This window comes from Oncorhynchus nerka, linkage group LG2 (assembly GCF_034236695.1).
Source record: "Oncorhynchus nerka isolate Pitt River linkage group LG2, Oner_Uvic_2.0, whole genome shotgun sequence".
Lineage (NCBI taxonomy): Eukaryota > Metazoa > Chordata > Actinopteri > Salmoniformes > Salmonidae > Oncorhynchus > Oncorhynchus nerka.
Genome location: NC_088397.1, coordinates 67,200,358 through 67,223,910, shown reverse-complemented (window position 1 = coordinate 67,223,910; position 23,553 = coordinate 67,200,358). Strand labels below are relative to the sequence as shown.

Here is a 23,553-nt window from a genome sequence, read left to right as displayed (position 1 = left end):
GGTGTGTAAGAAGACCATACAAAACCAAACATAGATCAATGATGGCTAGAAGACCGGTGACGTCGACCGCCGAGCACCAACAAGGAGAGGCATCGACTTCGACAGAAGTCGTGACAGTAACCCCCCCCGACGCCGGCCTCGGGGAGGACGAGGCGCAGGGCGATCTGGATGGAGACTGGAACTCTCGTAGCAGGGAAGGATCTAACACGTCCTCCACCGGAACCCAGAATCTCTCCTCCGGACAGTACCACTCCCATTACTAGTTAATGAAGCTGCCAGTTGAGGACTTGTGAGGTGTCTGTATCTCAAACTAAACACTCTAATGTACTTATCCTCTTGCTCAGTTGTGCACTGGAGCCTCCTACTATTCTGGTTAGCGCTAGTTTGGAGTAGTACACAGCGTTGTACGAGATCTTCAATTTCTTGCATTTCTTAGAACAAGAACTGTAGTCGAACCCACAAATGATGATGTTCCAGATACTCAACTAGTCTAAAGAAGACCATTTTTATTTCTTCTTTAATCAGAACTACAGTTTTCAGCTGTGCTAACATAATTGCTAAAGGGTTTTCTAATGATCAATTAGCCTTTTAAAATAATACACTTGGATTAGCTAACACAACGTGCCATTGGAACACAGGAGTGATGGTTGCTGATAATGGGCCTCTGTACACCTTTGCAGATAATACATAACAAATCAGCCGTGTCCATCTAAAATAGTCATTTACAACATTAACAATGTCTGCACTGTATTTCTGATCAATTTTATGTTATTTTAATGGACAAAAAATTTGCTTTTCTTTCAAAAACAAGGACATTTCTAAGTGACCCCAAACTTTTGAACGGTAGTGTATACTTTGTTATGACGATATAGACGGATGGATGTGTTCTAGACAAGTATGGCCATACCATCTATTGGTTGATTTAGTGATCTGGAGTGCAAGTAAATGTTTTAAAATTGTTATGAAATGTCATAGTTATTCCCTTTCTCCAGTGACAAGAACGTTATTGTGATGACGCATTACAACACGATTTCCTTATTTCACAGACAAAACACTTAGTAGTTAAATCATGGTTGAAATAGTTATTTGACCTACTCATAGAACATAGACTATCACCAAATATATTGGAGTTTTTTTTTCTGAAGTGGGTTATCTCTTTAATTTATTCAACGTGGTGGGTTTTGTTGAAGTTTCCTTAGAAGTATTGCTGAGCTCTCCGCAGGTGTTGGGTGTTTTGAGTGTCTCTGAAGAGAACATTTAATGCAGTCTTCTAATCATAGAAAGGCCAGCTTAGGAGGTGAATACTAAGTGTTCTAAAAGCAGGGCCTTGTTTGGTTTTGATTTAATGTTTAGGAGAGACTCATTACTTCCAGCTTTTTGCTCATTATGGGATAAATCAGGGCTGCTCACAGCAGCTGTTAGGGATAGATTGACCCAATGTGTTTGCTTTTTTGTGGTTCTCTCCGGTTTTTCTTTCTGGTGAATCTCATTCCCTCTAGGCACAACTGTAGATTCTTCGGCTTACATTTGCTTTATTGATTTTTACTTTTAAGTTGCGCTCCCCTGACATGCATTGATTTACTTCCATGAGCAAAGAGGGGAGTAATATATCAAAGGGCATGCAAAAATAACCCCAAAACAGTCAGTAGGCATAGGCTTCAACAATTATAGCCAGATGAATTTGTATCGTAATAAGGCCATCTTAGAGCTGGAATCATTTGAACTTAGATAAGCTTCTGCAAAGTACTAGTTCCACAGTCAGTATTAAGCCCTCTGTCATTGTGTTGCAGCAGCCCTCAGTATATCTGCAGTGCATCCAGGCAGGGTCTGAGCAGTCACATCAGGACACAAGCCGCAGGGAACCCACAGGAGGGCAGAACGCCATCATGCTTGGAGGTGTATGTCCTGCAGTCACAGCAGATAAACACACCCTGATGTTCTTCACCACTACCACTCTCACTCTCTGTCTGATACCTGGTCCACAGAACATGGTACCAGCTACTGTAGGATCCTGTCAGGTCTCCCATCAGGGTTGTGGTCATGCTACACATTGCTTGACAGGGAAGTTTAGAGTGTCCCTGCCACAACGTTTGGAGACTGGAAGTTAAAATAGAAGAGGATGTGTAGATGTTGACATTTTGGCCTTAGGTAAGAGGTTATAATGAGGGCCTAACACATTCATCAAACATGGAGACAAAACCGCTTCAGTGTTGAGAGAGTAATGACTGAGTTCAAGAGCCAGCTTAAGCCAAGGACTGCCTCTTCAATCTAATTATGAGCAGCATGGGCAACACAATGTAAGATAAGGATTTACTTTACCGATACATTTCTCTCAGGGATGTACCACTGTATGAAGATAAAACCAAACAACAATTTAATGAAATACACTCAGTGGGCAGTTTATTAGGTACTCCACCCAGTTCACGAAAATGGTTCACTCCTACAGACAGTGAGTCAGATGGCCGTGGCTCGCTATATAAAGCAGGCAGATAGCCATCGATGCATTCAATTACTGTTTGATTGAACATTCGAATGGGCAAAACGAGTGACCTAAGCGACTTTGATCGTTCGTGCCAGGCTCGCCGGTTTCAGTATCTCAGAAACAGCCGACATCCTGAGCTTTTCACGCACGCCATTCTAGGGTTTACCGAGAATGGTGCGACAAACAAAAAACATCAAAGCAACAACAAAACAGCTCGTGCAAGCTACCAGGCGGGCTATAAACAGATGCAGAACGGCATCTCGTAATGTACAAATCGTCGGTCCTTGTCACGGATGGACTATTGCAGCAGATGACCACACGTGTCACTCCTATCAGCTAAAAACAAGTCAAAGCAGCTCCAGTGGGCACACGATCACCAATACTGGACAATTGAGGAGTGGAAAAACATCACGTGGTCCAACGAATCCCGGTTCCTGTTGTGTCATGCTGATGGCATAAGCAGCACGAGTCAATGGCCCCATCCTGCCTAGCGTCAACAGTACAGGTTGGTGGGTGGTGTAATGGTGTGGGGAATGTTTTACTGGCACACAGTAGGTCCCTTGATACCAATTGAGCAATATTACCATGCCCGAAGAATTCCGGCTGTTCTGCAGGCAAAAAAGAAATGCACGTAATATACAGTATATGTCAAATTAGCTAGGTTTCTTTGAATTAGGCAATCAAAATGTGGTAACACCTCCCACCCCAGTATAACCACTCATTAATTTAATGGACTCGGAGGGACTTTGTAGTTTTTACAAAGCCAGAGTTAATCCCCTGAAAAAGTGTGCTTTATTAGCAGTAGTTCACTAGAGGTTGCTCTCTGTTAGTTCATTATTTTTTGTTCATTTTCCCCTAGTCTCAAAGCATTTATGCTGTTCTTTTCATTATTAATATCTTTCCAATGACACTGGAACCAGCTTCAAAAAGACCTGCTTAAATCCCCAGACATGTGCTCCTTGTGTTGGGTTGTCCTTACCTGCCTCCCAGGCCCTCCGTGGCTCCAAGACACTGATCTCAGTGGATTTAAGCTTGATAAGGGGTCATATTTGATTATGCCTCGTGCCACACACTCTCCGTTCCTCTGTTCCAAGGCCAAGTTTGACTCATCCTTTCAGTTGCTGTTTTTGGATAAAGTACTCAGTGGACCTCACATTATCCCGGCTTTTGTATTTCATTCAGACCCAAACTATCTGCTTGATATGATGACCATGGGATATGGTTGTCTGTCTACAGTTGGCGTGTCCTTGGAAGATCTCAAACCCTTTTGGATGCGTACCATGAACAAAATCATATCACATCCTCTATTTTCACCCCTTCCACACACAGACTGTCATAGCGCTGGAGGTTATTTTATTCCAAAGTTTTTTTTAATTATTTGTCATTTTTATATGTTTGCTGCTGAATGCCACTTTCCCCCCGGCACGTTTCCCACACATTTGTTTCCATGTGGGTCACAGGGGTGTTTTCAATCTGGTTGAAGTTCTGAGTGGTGAGAAATGGGCAAGTTTCCATTTTCGTTCTGAAAATCACACTTTTACAACAAAATTGGATGTTCTAAGTCTACAGCGGGTGCACTATGCAGAAATCGCTTCGCCATTTCCTGGTTGCAAAAATATGAATAGTTTGCCTAATTTAAGTTTATGTGAGAAAAACATGCAAGTATAGTGTAAGGAATGATTGTACCATCTAAACCGCTGTGAAATATATTTTCCACAACCAAAAATATTTTATGTTCAGCTGTTTGAAGCTTGTGTACAAAACCGAAAGTAAAAGACGCAAAAACAAAACTTAAGACCTGGAAGCATAGAAATAGCCCACATAGAACAGATCTACCACTTGTTAGACTTGCTTTCAATTGTATTTATTTATTTTATTTCACCTTTATTTAACCAGGTAGGCTAGTTGAGAACAAGTTCTCATTTGCAACTGCGACCTGGCCAAGATAAAGCGTAGCAATTCGACACATACAACAACACAGAGTTACACATGGAATAAACAAAACATACAGTCAATAATACAGTAGAACAAAAGAAAACAAAAAGTCTATATACAGTGAGTGCAATGAGGTAAGTTAAGGAAGTAGATAGGTCATGGTTGCGAAGTAATTACAATATAGCAATTAAACATTGGAATGGTAGATCGGCAGAAGATGAATGTGCAGGTAGAGATACTTGGGTGCAAAGGAGCAAAATAAATAAATAAATACCAGAATGGGGATGAGGTAGGTAGATAGATGGGCTGTTTACAGATAGGCTAAGTACAGGTGCAGTGATCTGTAAAATGCTCTGACAGCTGATGCTTAAAGCTAGTGAGGGAGATGTGAGTCTCCAGCTTCAGAGATTTTTGCAATTCGTTCCAGTCATGGGCAGCAGAGAACTGGAAGGAAAGACAACCAAAGGAGGAATTGGCTTTGGGGGTGACCAGTGAGATATACCTGCTGGAGCGCGTGCTACGAGTGGGTGCTGCTATGGTGACCAGTGAGCTGAGATAAGGCGGGGCTTTACCTAGCAGAGACTTGTAGATAACCTGTAGCCAGTGGGTTTGGCGACGAGTATGAAGCGAGGGCCAACCAACGAGAGCTTACAGGTCGCAATGGTGGGTAGTGTATGGGGCTTTGGTGACAAAACGGATGGCACTGTGATAGACTGCATCCAGTTTGTTGAGTAGAGTGTTGGAGGCTATTTTATAGATGACATCACCGAAGTCGAGGATCGGTAGGATGGTCAGTTTTACGGGGGTATGTTTGGCAGCATGAGTGAAGGATGCTTTGTTGCGATATAGGAAGCCGATTCTAGATTTAATTTTGGATTGGAGATTTGAGTGTGTGAGTCTGGAAGGAGAGTTTACAGTCTAACCAGACCCCCAGGTATTTGTAGTTGTCCACGTATTCTAAGTCAGAGCCGTCCAGAGTAGTGATGCTGGACGGGCGAGCAGGTGCGGGCAGCGATCGATTGAAAAGCATGTATTTAGTTTTACTTGCGTTTAAGAGTAGTTGGAAGCCACGGAAGGAGAGTTGTATGGCATTGAAGCTCATCTGGAGGTTAGTTAACCTCATAGTCCGACCAAACCCGTATGCGGTAGCGTAACTAGAGCCTCAAGCTCATTAGCATAACGCAACGTTAGCGATTTCTAAAAATCGCAAATGAAATGAAATAAATATGCCTGTTCTCAAGCTTATCCTTTTCTTAACAATCCTGTCGTCTCAGATTTTCAAAATATGCTTTAGAACCAGAGAAAATCACTAATTTGTGTAAGAGTGGTGATAGCTAGCTTAGCATTAGCGTTAGCATTTAGCACGCAACATATTCACAAAAACCAGCCAAGGAATCAAATAAAATAATTTACCTTTGAAGAACTTCAGATGTTTCAATGAGGAGACTCTCAGTTACATAGCAGATGTCCAGTTTTTCCTGAAAGATTCTTGTGTAGGACACATCGTTCCCTTTTGTTACTATGCATATGGCTACCGAAACTAACCGAAAATTCAGTCACCTACATGTCGAACTTTTTCCGAATTAACTCCATAATATCGACTGAAACATGGAAAACGTTGTTTGAATCAATCCTGAAGGTGGTTTGTCATATTTCTCTCCATTGAAAGCACCGTCCTTGTAGCCTGGTTTGTTCTGAGATTTGAATGGAAAAATACCGGGACCTGACTTTTGCGCACCGATTGCCACGCAGACACCAAGCGGGACACCTGGTAAATGTAGTCCCTTATGGTCAATCTTCCAATGATATGCCTACAAATACGTCACAATGCTGCAAAGACCTTGGGGAAACAAGATAAAGAGTCCGTTCATTCCTGTCGCATTCACAGCCATATAAGGCGATCATGGAAAACGTAGCCTCAGAAATCCTGTGCATTTCCTGGTCGGTCATACATCTTGGTTTTGCCCGAAGCATTTGTTCTAAGGGACTCACAGTGAAAATCTTTGCATTTCTGGAAACGTAAGACTGTCTTCTTTCCAAAACTATCAATTCCAAGCATATTCGAGCATCTTTTCGTGACAAAATATTGCGCTTAAAACGGGCACGTCTTTTTATCCAAAAATGAAATACTGCCCCTAGAGTCTTAACAGGTTAACACAGTGTCCAAGGAGGGGCCAGAAGTATTATGAATGGTGTCGTCTGCGTAGAGGTGGATCAGAGAATCACCAGCAGCAAGAGCAACATCATTGATGTATACAGAAAAGAGAGTCGGCCCGAGAATTGAACCCTGTGGCACACCCATAGGGACTGTTAGAGGTCCAGACAACATGCCCTCCGATTTGACACACTGAACTCTATCAGAGAAGTAGTTGGTTAACCAGGCGAGGCAATCATTTGAGAAACCAAGGCTGTCGAGGCAGCCAATAAGAATGTTGTGATTGACAGCGTCGAAAGCCTTGGCCAGGTCGATGAATACGGCTGCACAGTAATGTCTCTTATCGATGGCGGTTATGTCATTTAGAACCTTGAGCGTGGCTGAGATGCACCCATGACTAGCTCTGAAACCAGATTGCATAGCGGAGAAGGTACGGTGGGATTCGAAATGGTCAGTAATCTGTTTGTTAACTTGGCTTTCGAAGACCTTAGAAAGACAGGGTAGGATAGATATAGGTCTGTAGCAGTTTGGGTCTAGACTGTCACCCCCTTTGAAGAGCTGGTTAACAGCTTTCCAATCTTTGGGAATCTCAGACGATATGAAAGAGAGGTTGAACAGGCTAGTAATAGGGGTTGCAACAATTTCGGCAGGTCATTTTAGAAAGAGAGGGTCCAGATTGTCTAGCCCGGCTGATTTGTAGGGGTCCAGATTTTGCAGCTCTTTCAGAACATCGGCTATCTGGATTTTGGTAAAAGAGAAATGGTGGGGGCTTTGGCGGGTTGCTGTGGAGGGTGCCAGGCAGTTGACCGGGGTAGGGGTAATGATATGGAAAGCATGGCCAGCCGTAGAGAAATGCTTATTGAAATTCTCAATTATAGCGAATTTATCGGTGGTGACAATGTTTCCTAGCCTCAGTGAGGCTTGATAATGACAAATCAAAAACTCATATTTCTATATGGATTTGGTCGGTTCGCCCAAAAAGTAACATTTTGCAGCTTTAAACCACATCAGGAGACCACTTTTGAGGTCTGGGAATATCTGAGAAATTATAGAGATTTGGGTGTAGTTACTCTTCAATTCAAGTGTGCAGCTAGCAAGAGGCTATTGTTTAGCTGTGTTTTTGTAGCACACATGTAATGTCAGAGTTTGTTAAACAAATACCCACTGGTATTACAGAAAGAATCATGATATTCTGCCAAGTAAGCGTGGGCTACTTTCTTGTTAATTGAGAAGGTTTTTGGGAAAGCCTTCCCGTCTCCCCGATGTTTTCATTAGCATCATTGCTAATGGCTACACAAAGTGACGCACACACAGATAGGGGCATTCTTGTTGCCTCTTCAGAAGTTGCAGGAAATACAAATCACTGATGCATTATGTTCATGTCTTATGATTAACTTGGGCAAATTAATACATTGTTACCTTTTCTTATGTTGTTGAATTCCATTTTAATGCCTGGATTCTGTGAGGGCTCTGATTATCATATTTAGGCCAGAATGAGGCTTTCCATTGCCTTCTGTTCCTGCAGTGATGATTCACCATCTTCATCAAATGTTTTCATAATTTATCTGCAGATAATTGACAAAAAAGCCTAGGCCTACAAGTAGCCATAGCAAATGAGGGAACCAAATGAACGACTCTCTCACCGATGCGATTCGGTCGGCTACACTGACAAATAAGTCACTCACTTTAGTGGCAAGCCCCGACATCCTAGGAAAGGAAACTTATGAAATCCTTTGGTTTATTTGTCCCGATGCGATACTATGGACATATAACCACGTTGCATGATTTATGAATGGAAAAGGGATATTGGAGATCGACTTTATTCAGACCGTTTGACCCCTTTTATAAACTAGTCAACACTTCCTGTTCAGTTGTCAATCAAAGCATAGTAAATAGCCTACTATGCGCCACGACTCTGTGTGGCTGGCTATGTGAAACACGCAAAAGAAAATAAGTGAATGTGCCAGAAAACAATAATTAAATCATGTATTTCAACTCATCGTTACCACTTACATTACATGGGACGTGCAAATTCACGAGCATCTCTCTTAAAAGAAATTTGACTGCAAACAACCACGGTGCGCACACATTGTACCAGGAGGCGAGCCAGACAGCAGACTGTGTTTCCCTGTTATCGCTCGCTTTGTGACTGACAGGCACCTATCCTATCAATTGCTAGAATATGAATATAGTTCATTCTAGTGTGAGAGGGCTTTTAAATTAAAAGTAACCTAGTTATTATGAAGTGGAAAAGGTATCCGTCTGTAACCGGCTGATTAGTCGTTAGCCGGTGCTAATGGAAAACTCTGGGTTCTAGTGAGATTTCCCAACACTGAATAAGCTTAAACAGTAGGCTAAGACCTGCTCCTTCCAGTTTAGCCATCTCATCTATCATTGGTCTCCGTCTGTCTGAGCTGGAGAGTGTATGGTATATAGGAGTCACCTCATAGAGATGAACAGTGCAATGTTTTAGTATAAAGAAATCTCATCTACATCCACTTAGGTACAACCGAAAGGTTGCAAGTTCAAATCCCCGAGCTGACAAGGTACAAAATCTGTCGTTCTGCCCCTGAACAGGCAGTTAACCCACTGTTCCTAGGCCGTCATTGAAAATAAGAATTTGTTCTTAACTGACTTGCCTAGTAAAATAAAGGTAAAATAAAATACAAAAATAATAACCTAAAACACAATGCCAAATATACACTGGGGTTGCTTACCAAGAAGACAATGAATGTTCCTGAGTGGCCAAGTTAGTTTTAATTTAAATCTATGTCAAGACCTGAAAATGGTTGTCAAGCAATGATCAGAAAAATATATTTTGTATCTAAACTTTCCTCTTGTTTGCTTACGATCCAACATTTCCTGAAAGCTGGGTTGACCTTTTATCTTGTTTGTGTGCCCCATGCTGATCTCTGAATCCCATATCATCCCCCCAGGTTCAGTCAGCCAAGAACCCTGACTGGTATAAATCCTACAGCTTAGGCCCTTTCTTTCCCAGACCCAGAGCTCCGAGTCACCATGTCCTTCAGCGGCATGACTTGTTTAGCAACGTTTTACAGAGGTTTTCCCTGTGGAAGGCTGTATGTGTGATAAATGCTGAGCTAAGAGAAGTGAAAGCCCATGGACATCAGTGACAGATTCAAGAGTGTTATAGTCCTATTCATAGCCTGTTGGTATTGGTGCCAATGGCTCTCTCTTCTCTCTTTCTCTCTGTCTGTGTGTTACTTTTGTACTGCATTGCTATCGGATGCTGCTGCACTGCTGTTCCAATGAGCTGATGCCTTGCTGGGATGATTGACTGATGCTCTGAGAAGTTTATAAATGGTATGTTCTCCTCTCTGTTTTTTCAGCTCCGTCTCCGACATCTTCGCTGGCAGATGCTATGAGTAAGTGACTCTGCTCTTCAGACAAAGTTAAAAACAAAACCTTGACACCAACACACTCCTGATGTTCATCATAATTATCACCCATGTCAGCTCCTGCCATGTTGCCACTGTTGGAGAAATGCATTCTTCTGCTCAGTTCACTGCTGGGTTTTTGTCATTTGGAGTTAGCTGATGCAGGGAAATTACCAATTGCAGGTAATTGTAGGCCTCCTTGTGAAATTATTGAGGCATCTGCCAAGACAGCTGTCTCGCTTGACTTGACACAGATTAATGCTTTTTCCACTACCAAACTGCTACACTTGAGAACAAGTTCTCATTTACAATTAAACACTGAAGTGAAAGATGATTGTGCAAGTAGAGATACTGGGGTGCAAAGTAGCAAAAAACTAAATAACAATATGGGGATGAGGTAGTTGGTGGGCTATGTACACATAGCAGTCAGAGGTCGCCCTAGCCTTTTGGGGAACCAAAGTGGAATTTAGGGCAAAACATTTTTGGGGTCCCACACTTAACAGCACAGAGGAAAAATGTGCGAGTTAATTTCCTGCAATTCTACACATTTTGCCATGGGGCATAGAGAAAATTGTGCATTTTAAGGCAAATTTGCTGCAATTCTACACATTTTGCCATTTGGAGCGCAGAGAAAATTTTGGAGAACAACAACAACAAAACTGTTTTGCAGCTAATTTCCTGCAATTGTACACATTTTGCCATAGGACAGAGATTTTATTTGCGGTTTTTAAGATGATCTCTGAGTGAGAGTGACTAACAAAATCAATGGGGGTCCAATGGTCGGGAATTCAACCATGGTTACTACAAGTTTAGATAGCTGGCTAGACTTGTAGATTTACCAATCTAAAAAATGTCAGGGCTAATCGATTGACTGACATAACAAGATAAAAACTGCTGGTGCGCCACCAAATTTGTAAATTGTACCTTGTGTATTCTACTATTCTGGCTCTCAACAGTAAGTTGACACCCCGATTGAGTTCCTAAAGAAATGTATACACAGTACCAGTCAAGTTTGTACACACCTACTCATTCAAGGGTTTTTCTTTATTTTTACTATTTTCAAATCAAATCAAACTTTATTTGTGTGCCGAATACAACTAGACCTTACCATGAAATGCTTACTTACAAGCCCTTAACCAACAGTGCAGTTCAAGAAAAAGCTAAGAAAATATTTACCAAAAAAACTCAAGCAAAAAATAATTAAAAGTACCACAATAAAATAACTATACGAGGCTATATACAGGGGGCACCAGTACCAAGTCAATGTGCGGGGTACAGGTTAGTCGAGGTACTTTGTACATAGGGGTGAAGTGACTATGCATAGATAATAAACAGTGAGTAGCAGCAGTGTACAAAACAAATGGAGGGGGTCAATGTAAATAGTCCAGTGGCCATTTGATTCAGCAGTCTTATGGCTTGGGGGTAGAAGCAGAGAAAACAGTCTGACTTGGGCAACTGGCGTCTCTGACAATTATTTGGTCTTTCCTCTGACACCGCCTAGTATATTGATCCTGGATGGCAGGAAGCTTGGCCCCAGTGGTGTACTGGGCCGCACGCACTACCCTCTGTAGCGCCTTATGGTCAGATGCCGAGCAGTTGCCATACCAGGCGGTGATGCAACCGGTCAAGATGCTCTCTGGTGCAGCTGTATAACTTTTTGAGGATCTGAGGACCATGCCAAATCTTTTCAGTCTCCTGAGGGGGAAAAGGTGTTGTCGTGCCCTCTTCACGACTGTCTTGGTGTGTTTGGACCATGATAGTTTGTTGGTGATGTGCACACCAAGGAACTTGAAACTCTCAACCCACTCCATTACAGCCCAGTCAATGGGGGCCTGTTTGGACCGCTTTTCCTGTAGTCCACGATCAGCTCCTTTGTCTTGCTCACATTGAGGGAGCAGTTGTTGTCCTGGCACAACACTGCCAGGTCTCTGACCTCTTCCTTATAGGCTGTCTCATCGTTGTCGGTGATCAGGCCTGCCACTGTTGTGTCATCAGCAAACTTTTTTATGTTATTTTATTTCAACTTTATTTAACCAGGTAGGCCAGTTGAGAACAAGTTCTCATTTACAACTGCGACCTGGCCAAGATAAAGCCAAGCAGTGTGACAAAAACAACAACACAGAGTTACACATGGAATAAACAAACGTACAGTCAATAACACAATAGAAAAAGTAAATATACAGTGTGTGCAAATGGTGTGAGGAGGTAAGGCAAGAAATAGTCCATAGTAGCGAAGTAATTACAATTTAGCAAATTAACATGGGAGTGATAGATATGCAGATGATGATGTGCAAGTAGAGATACTGGTGTGCAAAATCACAGAAAATCACAGAAATCTCGCAGAGCCCCGAAGCACACTTTAAAAAGATTCTTATGAACACGCTGCAACTGGATCTGTAAATGTTTAAAAAAAACTATTTTTGAACATCACCAATTTGACATTGTACGATTTCTCTTAAATGACGATAGATAAATGGCTGGTTCTCTTTTTATTGACACCGGAGGCTCCTTGACTTTGACGTGAAGCGGAAAAATTATTGCTCTATTATCATTTTGGACCTTTAATCCCAGAAAAATGGCCATAACTCAAAAACCGTTGAGGCCTAGACGCCATCTTGTTCGGGGCCAACTGCCCATTATGCCAAACCTACGCTCACCAAGTTTCGTCTTCAAAGTCTTTTCCGTTTTGGAGATAAGGCCACGTCACGATTCGTGATGTTTTGTACATTTGCAATATGATTCCATTCGCCCTCTTGTGGGATTTATCGGGACAGCGGAAAAATGACCAAAATTGGATTATTTTATCAAACGGAAACCGAATGTCCGAGAGAGTTCGTTTGATGACTTCCCGGTAGATCCGGCCCTGCCGCACGGCACGACGCCGCCCGCAAATTTTACAAACGTTTTCGGACGTCTGGTAAGGGACCGTACATTTGCAATATGGACTTTCTCACTAACCATATGGCAAATGTCAAAATGTTCCCTTAAGGTATGTTAATGCGGGTGTAGCGAAATGCTTGTGCTTCTAGTTCTGACAATGCAGTAATATCTAACAAGTAATCTAACAATAACCCCAACAACTACCTAATAGACACAAATCTAAAGGGAGGAACAAGCATGGTGCAATAGATGGTATAACGTACAGTATATACATATAAGATGAGTAATGTATGATATGTTAAAATTTTTAAAGTGGCATTGTTTAAAGTTACTAATGATCAATTTATTAAAGTGGCCAGTGATATGAGTCTCTATGTAGGCAGCAGCCTCTCTGAGTTAGTGATGGAGAAATGGAGTCGTGGTCAGATTTGCCGAAAGGAGGACCTTGTGGGCATCCCGGAAGTTGGAGTAGCAGTGGTCGAGAGTTTTAGCAGTGCGAGTACTACAGTCAATGTGTTGATAGATCTTCGGCAGCCTTTTTCTCAAATTTGGTTTGTTAAAATCCCCAGCTACAATAAATGTTGCCTCAGGATATGTGTTTTCATGTTTGCATAAAGTCCAGTGAACTTCTTTGAGAGCTGTCGTGGTATCGGCTTGAGGGGGCGGGACACAATGCAGATAGCCCTGTTAGCCAATGTGTGGGAGCACTGTTTGGTCGGCCCAATTGAGGTAGTATGTACATGAATGTATAGTTAAAGTGACTGTGCATATATGATAAACAGAGAGTAGCAGCAGCGTAAAAGAGGGGTTGGGGGGGAACACAATGCAAATAGTCCGGGTAGCCATTTGATTATCTGTTCAGGAGTCTTATGGCTTGGGGGTAAAAACTGTTGAGAAGCCTTTTTGTCCTAGACTTGGCACTCCGGTACCGCTTGCCATGCGATAGTAGAGAGAACAGTCTATGACTGGGGTGTCTGGGGTCTTTGACAATTTTTAGGCCCTTCCTCTGACACCACCCCCGAAGCGAAGGGTCGCAGATGAAGTCGCGTGCCATACGCAGACACCGCTTGCGCTGTAGGTCTACGATGGCAGGGAGCTGGGCACCAGTGATGTGCTGGGCAGTTTTCACCATCTGTTGCAGGGCCTTTCGGTTGGACACGGAGCATCTGCCAAACCACACTGTGGCACAGTTAGTCAGAATGCTCTCGACCGTGCAGCGGTAAAAGTTCACCAGGATCTTGGTAGACCGGCGAGCCTTCTTCAGCCTCCTCAAAAGTACAGGCGCTGCTGTGCCTTTTTGACCAGCTTTGAGGTATTGTGGGTCCAGGAGAGGTCCTCAGAGATGTAGACACCCTGGAATTTGAAGCTGGGCATACGCTCCACCTCAGTGTCATCAATGAGATCTGGGGTGTGGCTGCAGCTTTTAGACTTCCTGTAATCCACAATGAGCTCCTTGGTTTTCTTTGCATTGAGGGCCAGGTTGTTGTCAGCGCACCATGCAGCCAGGTGCTTGACCTCCTCCCTGTAGGCTGACTCATCATTGTCGCTGATCAGGCCTACCACCGTGGTGTTGTCTGCGAACTTGACAATGATGTTGGAACCGTGTACAGGAACGCAGTCGTAAGTGAAGAGGGAGTACAGGAAGGGGCTCAGCACGTAGTCCTGTGGCACACCGGTGTTCAGGTTCAGGGTTGAGGAGGTGAAGTTGTCAAACCTGACAGACTGGGGTCTGTTGGTTAGGAAGTCCAAAGTCCAGTCACAGAGAGAGGGGCTGATCCGTAGGTCATGTAGTTTGGTGACCAGCCTAGAAGGAATGCCTGTATTGAATGCTGAGCTAAAGTTTATCAACAGCATTCTCACATACAGTGAAGGAAAAAAGTATTTGATCCCCTGCTGATTTTGTACGTTTTCCCACTGACAAAGAAATGATCAGTCTATAATTTTAATGGTAGGTTTATTTGAATAGTGAGAGACAGAATAACAACAAAAGAATCCAGAAAAACGCATGTCAAAAATGTTATAAATTGATTTGCATTTTATTGAGGGAAATACGTATTTGACCCCTCTGCAAAACATGACTTAGTACTTGGTGGCAAATCCCTTGTTTGTTTTTTGACGGCTGGATCTTTGTGTTGCAGGAATTAAATGCCTCTGTTTTAATACCCAATTAAAATCAAACACTGTCAATTCATAAGGATTTGTATAACCCTTATTTGTATAAAATGGACAGAGCCCAGTCTTAAAGTCAACCAGCAGCTTTTATTCACGAGTGTACTGCTCCTTACACATTTTACCACAGGTTATAAACTTAAAATGACATCATTAGTTTCAGTACCAGCCCGTGTCATCTCCGCTCTAGTACAATGGCTGCATGGTTCTCACATCTTCTCTCCCTATTAAGATGATATATGACTGAGCCTAGGACAGCTGGTATAGATAAGCCTTCTAGCCAGTCTGGCTATAAGTTCATTCATTTCTACCATGGTACAGACAGTCATTGTTCTAATTCTTGATTATATTTACACACATTATATACAGTACAGTAAAAGGAAAATTAAAAACAGAAATAATAGTATTCTGATTAGTACATATACAGTAACATAATAGTATTCTGATTAGTCAGTCCTGATTGAAATGTATACATAATTAGTCATTGATAAAAATTCCCTTAACACTTTGTTGTCCCTGTCGAAGTGAGCATAGAACCTGTTTAACTCGACGGCGATGGAGACGTCGCTGGCTGTGGGGGTAGTGTTTTTTGACCGGTAGTCTGTGATGACTTGGATGCCCTACCACATGCATCGAGGGTCGGAGTTGTTGTTTAAGTGCTCTTCAATCCGCACTTTGTGGTCATGTTTAGCCATCTTGATACCCTTTTTCAGGTTGGCCCTGGATGAGCTGTAGACTTCCGCATCGCCGGATCTGAAAGCAGCGTTGCGTGCCTTTAGCAGTAGTCCGACCTCTCTGTTCATCCAAGGCTTCTGGTTGGGGAAGGTTGTTATTAGTTTATGGGTGGTGACATTGTTGATGCCGATGTTGTAATCCAGAACGGAAGAAGCATATGTTTCAATGTCCGTATGGGAGTCAAGGGTGGCCTGAGTGGCAAACAATCTCCAGTCTGATGTTGAAACTGGTGCTGTAGTAATGAGTCTGATCCCTCTGGACACACTTTGACTGTCCTCACTGATGGTTTCACGTGTTTAATGAGGTATAAATACTTGGGGAGTAGGAACAGGGAAAGGTGATCAGATTGTCCCAGGGGGGAGGGGAATGGCTTTGTAAGCCTCCGGAATGTTGGTATACACGTGTTCTAGTGTATTGTCTCCTCTGGTGGGCAGGAGACATGGAATTTTGGAGAGAAAAAAAATCAGATTTGAGTAAAATCCCCTGCAACAATAAAAGCACCACCAGGATGTGCTGTTTGCTAATAGCAACCTGCAGTTCTTTCATTGCTAGTTTAGCGTTAGCATCCGGAGGTATATAGGCTGCAGTAACAACAATGGACGTAAGCTCCCGAGGCAAGTAGAAAGGCCTGCACCTAATCATCAAGTACTCCAAATTGGTTGAGCAGTAACTCCCGGTTATGTTCCTGTCTGTACATAATGCTTTGTTTACATAAATGCACAGACCATCTCCTCTGGTCTTATCAGAGTTCTCTGCCGTACGATCAGCCCTGAAGACGTTACGCCCCTCTTGCCCAATAGCGTTGTCGGGTATGCTGTTGTTTAGCCACATTTCTGTGAAAATCATGACGCTGCAATCCATAATCCTTTTTTTGTGAGATGATTCTTAGTCGTATTTCATCCATTTTGTTCACAAGTGACCGGACGTTAGCGAGGAAAAGGCTAGGTAGTGAAAGCCGATGTGAGGTTAGCATTTGCCTAGCCTGTAGGCCACTTTGCTTTCATCGCCTTTGTTTACGATCTCAACGCCGCCTCCGGACACTTCCTCTCTGCGATGTTTTAGTCTCGGGGCGTCTTCGCGATCTCCAGTGGAAGTCGTAAGATTTCAAAAACTCTCTTTGTGCATGTTGTTCTAATATCCAGGAGTTCTTGTCGGCTATATAGAGTGTACGTCAGGCTGTACTGAGTGAATAAACAAAGAATTACTGCTAATTCACAAAATCTGGGTAGCCGCTGAGCCTCACATTGTACACGTGCCACCATTATTATTATTTAATAAAACAAGAAAATTATGTACAGTTGAAGTTGGAAGTTTATGTACAAATACATTTAACCTGTTGCGATGAGCAATCCCGTATCCGGGATCCTATTTATAGCCTCAAGCTCATTACCATAACGCAACGTTAACTATTCATGGAAATCGCAAATGAAATGAAATAAATATATTAGCTCTTAAGCTTAGCCTTTTGTTAACAACACTGTCATCTAAGATTTTCAAAATATGCTTTTGAACCATAGCTAAACAAGCATTTGTGTAAGAGTATTGATAGCTAGCATAGCATTAAGCCTAGCATTATTCAGCATGCAACATTTTCACAAAAACAAGAAAAGCAGCAGGGTAGGCGGCAGGGTAGCCTAGTGGTTAGAGCGTTGGACTAGTAACCGGAAGGTTGCAAGTTCAAATCCCCAAGCTGACAAGGTTGTTCTGTCGTTCTGCCCCTGAACAGGCAGTTAACCCACTGTTCCTAGGCCGTCATTGAAAATAAGAATTTGTTCTTAACTGACTTGCCTAGTAAAATAAAGGTAAAATAAATAAAATTTTAAAAAAGATAGCAAATGTTCAGTTTTTCCAAAAATATTATTTGTGTAGGACAAATCGCTCCGTTTTGTTCATCACGTTTGGGTAAGAAAAAAACCGAAAATTAAGTCATTACAACGCAAACTTTTTTCCAAATTAACTCCATAATATCGACAGAAACATGGCAAACGTTGTTTAGAATCAAGCCTCAAGGTGTTTTTCACATATCTATCGATGATAAATAATTTGTGGCAGTTGACATTCTCCTCTGAAGAAAATGGAACGCGCATGGACCTGGAGATTATGCAATAATTTCGACGGAGGACACCGGGCGGACACCTGGTAAATGTAGTCTCTTATGGTCAATCTTCCAATGATATGCCTACAAATACGTCACAATGCTGCAGACACCTTGGGGAAACGACAGAAAGTGCAGGCTCATTCCTGGCGCATTCACAGCCATATAAGGAGACATTGGAACACAGGGCATTCAAAATCTGGACCATTTCCTGTATGAAATTTCATCTTGGTTTCGCCTGTAGCATTTGTTCTGGGGCACTCACAGATAATATCTTTGCAGTTTTGGAAACAAGTTTTTTCTTTCCAAAGCTGTCAATTACATGCATAGTCGAGCATCTTTTCGTGACAAAATATCTTGTTTAAAACGGGAACGTTTTTTATCCAAAAATTAAAAGAGCGCCCCCTATCTCGAAGAAGTTAAACTCTGTTTTTCACAATTCCTGACTTTTAAAACGAGTAAAAATTCACTGTTTTAGGTCAGAAGGATCACCACTTTATTTTAAGAATGTGAAATGTCAGAATAGTAGGAGAGAATTATTTATTTCAGCTTTTATTTTATTTCTTGTCCATTTGGAAGACCCATTTGCGACCAAGCTTTAACTTCCTGACTGATTGCTTGAGATGATGCCTCAATATATCCACAGAATTTTCCATCCTCATGAAGCCATCTATTTTGTGAAGTGCACCAGTCCGTCCTGCAGCAAAGCACCACCACAACACGATGCTGCCACCCCTGTGCTTCACGGTTGGGATGGTGTTCTTTGGCTTGCAAGCCTCCCCTTTTCCTCCAAACATAACAATGGTCATTATGGCCAAACAGTTTTATTTTAGTTTCATCAGACCAAAGAACATTTCTCCAAAAAGTACGATCTTTTTCCCCATGTGCAGTTGCAAACTGTAGTCTGGCTTTTTTTTATGGCGGTTTTGGAGCAGTGTCTTCTTCCTTACTGAGCGGCATTTCAGATTATGTCGATATAGGACTCGTTTTTACTGTGGATATAGATACTTTTCTTCCTCCAGAATCTTCACAAGGTCCTTTGCCGTTGTTCTGGGATTGATTTGCACTTTTCGCACAAAAGTACATTCATCTCTAGGAGACAGAACGCGTCTCCTTCCTGAGCGGTATGATGGCTGCGTGGTCCCGTGGTGTTTATACATGCGTACTATTGTTTGTACATGGCACGTAGATTAGGCCAGAAGGCTATACTGGAAAACCTAACCTCTATCAAAATAAAAAGATGGTGGAGCCGCAAAAGTTCTTCTGTGCAAGGGTGTTTATATACAAAGTGATTCCGGAACAAAAACAACTTTACTGCCATCAAACATATACCGTATGGGCCAGCTAAAAACAATGCAACCCCATCCACAGCTCAATCCAAAATCCCTCTCCATGAACTGAAAGAGAGGCTCATTTTGTAGGGCTAGCCCCTCCCCTCAGAACAATGAACTCTAATTAATTAAGCAATTACCTATACAAACCTACATTTTCCATTTAACTAAACATACTAAAGTATATACATTGCAACACGTTTGTGAAACAAAATCACAACCTAACATTTACAGAATTACATCACTACTGACAGTGTCTTTCAATATTCTCATTTACATTAATGAGCCATTTGGGACAGGCACTACAAAGTCAGCCCAATTCCCTTAGCTCGGGTCCTTATCCAGCATACCCGGAAGCTACAGATATGGACAGAGAGAGGAACAGAACAAACAAACACTCTCATCCACAACATTGATAAGTATAATAAATATTGCTTATATTAAATATGAACACTGACATAAGTGTGAAATGTATGTACTAAGACAGAGAAGTTAACTTGTGTGTCGACCCACATTGTTAACTTATCTGATAACGGAGGAGTGATGAATGTGTGCGTGCGTTAAAGTAACAAATGCTACCCGCGGCCAGTGACGGACTTCTACGTCAGAGTACAGATGAACGTGGTACCTTCAGGCGTTTGTAAATTGCTCCCAATGATGACTTGTGGAGGTCTACAATATTTTTTCTGATGTCTTGACTGATTTCTTTTGATTTTCCCATGATGTCAAGCAAAGAGGCACTGAGTTTGAAGGTAGGCCTTGAAATAATACATCCACAGGGATGCCTCCAATTGACTCAAATTAGGTCAATTAGCCTATCAGAAGCGTCTAAAGCCATGACATAATTTTCTGGAATTTTCCAAGCTGTTTAAAGGCACAGTCAACTTAGTGTATGAAAACCTCTGACCCACTGGAATTGTGATCGAGTGAATTACAAGTGAAATAATCTTTCTGTAAACAATTGTTAGAAAAATGACTTGTGTCATACACAAAGTAGATGTCCTAACCAACCTGCCAAAACTATAATTTGTTAACAAGAAATTTGTGGGGTGGTTGAAAAATGACTCCAACCTAAGTGTATGTAAAACTTCCGACTTCAACTGTAATACATAAAAAAAAAAAATTACTGCAAAGTATCCTAAGAGCTAGAAGCACGTCAACCCTCTGTCACGTTCGTTGAATGGAGGAGACCAAGGCGCAGCGTGAGATGAATACATCTTCTTTAATAAGACGAAGAACACTTAAACAAACTTAAAAACCAACAAAACGAACGTGAAGCTATATATGATAAGTGCAGACACAGGCAACTAACACATAGACAATAACCCACAAATTTCCCAAAGAATATGGCTGCCTAAATATGGTTCCCAATCAGAGACAACGATAAACAGCTGCCTCTGATTGAGAACCAATCTAGGCAACCATAGACATACAAAACACCTAGATAGTAAACAACCCCATAAACATACAAAACCCAAAGACAGTACAAAAACACATACCCATGTCACACCCTGACCTATCCAAAATAATAAAGAAAACCAAGAATACTAAGGTCAGGGCCTGACACCCTCTCTGTCGACTCTAGTGTGTTTGTGTTGGTGTATAAGATTACAAATTTGTTTAATTGGAGATGGCTTATAAAAATGGAATAACTAGGCAGCAATCAAAATGAACTATTAATTAGATTTTTTCCTGGCAAGTGTCCTCTTTCATTCTAACACATTTGCTGTGAGAGGGAGGGAAGCACATAATAACTTCTCTTCTGTGGTGCCATTGATTAGCAGGGCACATCCATTCTGCTGCCTAGCGAGGATGCCAAGCAGACAAAGCTCGATGTGATAATTGGCTGTGTGACTTGTTGGCCATGCGCTGGCCAAAGTAGAGTGAACCTCAAGCCATAGAGAATTCTTATATACTGCTCCCTTAATTTTCCCATGTCTCGGGGCTACTTAGCCAGTCTGTTCCAGTTATTCCACATGAAATGGAGATGGTGGAAAATGATTTGGGCAGATTGTCGACCCGAAAACCAGCTTACCCTTGGTGTTAATTAATTTTGATGCACTTTTTCTCTGAGAGAACATCGTGTGACTGTTTCTCAGGTTTCTTTGTGTCACCCTGGCAATTGGTGGCCAAGCAGACATATAGAGAGAGTGAGAAGAAAAGAGAGAAAGAGGTTAGAAATTTCAGGAGAAAGCAATAGGAAATGCGCGTCGTCTATGAATCAAAATCAAATCAAATTTTATTTGTCACATACACATGGTTAGCAGATGTTAATGCGAGTGTAGCAAAATGCTTGTTCTTCTAGTTCCGACAATGCAGTAATAACCAACGAGTAATCTAACCTAACAATTTCACAACAACTACCTTATACACACAAGTGTAGAGGAATGAAGAATATGTATATAAAAATATATGAATGAGTGATGGTACAGACCGGCATAGGCAAGATGCAGTAGATGGTATCGAGTACAGTATGTACATATGAGATGAGTAATGTATGGTATGTAAACATATAAAAGTGGCATTGTTTAAAGTGGCTAGTGATACATGTATTACATCAAGATGGCAAGATGCAGTAGATGGTATAGAGTACAGTATATACATATGAGATGAGTAACGTAGGGTAGGTAAACATTATATGAAGTGGCATTGTTTAAAGTGGCTAGTGATACATTTTTCATAAATGTTTACATTATTAAAGTGGCTGGAGTTGAGTCAGTATGTTAGCAGCAGCCACTCAATGTTAGTGGTGGCTGTTTAACAGTCTGATGGCCTTGAGATAGAAGCTGTTTTTCAGTCTCGGTCCCTGCTTTGATGCACCTGTACTGACCTCACCTTCTGGATGATAGCGGGGTGAACAGGCAGTGGCTCGGGTGGTTGTTGTCCTTGATGATCTTTATGGCCTTCCTGTGGCACCGGGTGGTGTAGGTGTCCTGGAGGGCAGGTAGTTTTCCCCCGGTGATGCGTTGTGCAGACCTCACTACCCTCTGGAGAGCCTTACGGTTGTGGGCGGAGCAGTTGTCGTACCAGGCGGTGATACAGCCTGACAGGATGCTCTAGATTGTGCATCTAAAAGTTTGAGTGCTTTTGGTGACAAGCCAAATTTCTTCAGCGGTTAACGATGCGCTGCTGCTCCTTCTTCACCACGCTGTCTGTGTGGGTGGACCAATTCAGTTTGTCCGTGATGTGTACGCCGAGGAACTTAAAACTTACTACCCTCTCCACTACGGTCCCGTCGATGTGGATAGGGGGGTGCTCCCTCTGCTGTTTCTGAAGTCCACGATCATCTCCTTTGTTTTGTTGACGTTGAGTGTGAGGTTATTTTCCTGACACCACACTCCGAGGGCCCTCACCTCTTCCCTGTAGGCCGTCTCGTCGTTGTTGGTAATCAAGCCTACCACTGTAGGGTTGTCTGCAAACTTGATGATTGAGTTGGAGGTGTGCATGGCCATGCAGTCGTGGGTGAACACGGAGTACAGGAGAGGGCTCAGAACGCACCCTTGTGGGGCCCCAGTGTTGAGGATCAGCAGGGTGGAGATGTTGTTACCTACCCTCACCACCTCGGGGCGGCCCGTCAGGAAGTACAGTACCCAGTTGCACAGGGTCAAGACCCAGGGTCTCGAGCTTGATGACGACTTTGGAGGGTACTATGGTGTTAAATGCTGAGTTGTAGTCGATGAACAGCATTCTCACATAGGTATTCCTCTTGTCCAGATGGGTTAGGGCAGTGTGGTTGCGATTGCGTCGTCTGTGGACCTATTGGGGCTGTAAGCAAATTGGAGTCGGTCTAGGGTGTTATGTAGGGTGGAGGTGATATGGTGATTGACTAGTCTCTCAAAGCACTTCATGATGACGGAAGTGAGTGCTACGGGGCGGGAGTCGTTTAGCTCAGTTACCTTATCTTTCTTGGGAACATTAACAATGGTGGCCATCTTGAAGCATGTGGGAACAGCAGACTGGGATAAGGATTGATTGAATATGTCTGTAAACACACCAGCCAGCTGTTCTGCGCATGCTCTGAGGATGCCGTCTGGGCCTGCAGCCATGTGAGTGTTAACACATTTAAATGTTTTACTCATGTCGGCTGCAGTGCAAGAGAGCCCGCAGGTATTGGTAGCGGGCCCTGTCAGTGGCACTGTATTGTCCTCAAAGGGAAAAGTTGTTTCGTCTGTCTGGGAGCAAGACATCCTGGTCCGCGATGGGGCTGGTTTTCTTTTTGTAATCCGTGATTGACTGTAAACCCTGCCACATACCTCTTGTGTCTTGAATTGCGACTCTACACTGATGCTTAGCTTGTTTGATTGCCTTGCGGAGGGAATAGCTATGCTGTTTGTATTTGGTCATGTTTCCAGTCACCTTGCCCTGATTAAAAG

The 23,553-nt window shown here is 42.5% G+C and overlaps 1 protein-coding gene across 1 annotated transcript in view; it reads left to right on the top strand.

The window, feature by feature from the left end:
- The window catches only part of LOC115140152 (E3 ubiquitin-protein ligase RAD18-like), a 119,522-nt gene that overhangs the window by 82,966 nt on the left and 13,003 nt on the right, over nt 1–23,553 (top strand). The window contains exon 12 of the mRNA XM_029678309.2: nt 9,923–9,958. Coding sequence (XP_029534169.2) covers nt 9,923–9,958 — 36 coding nt within the window. The remainder of the gene's footprint in view (nt 1–9,922; nt 9,959–23,553) is intronic.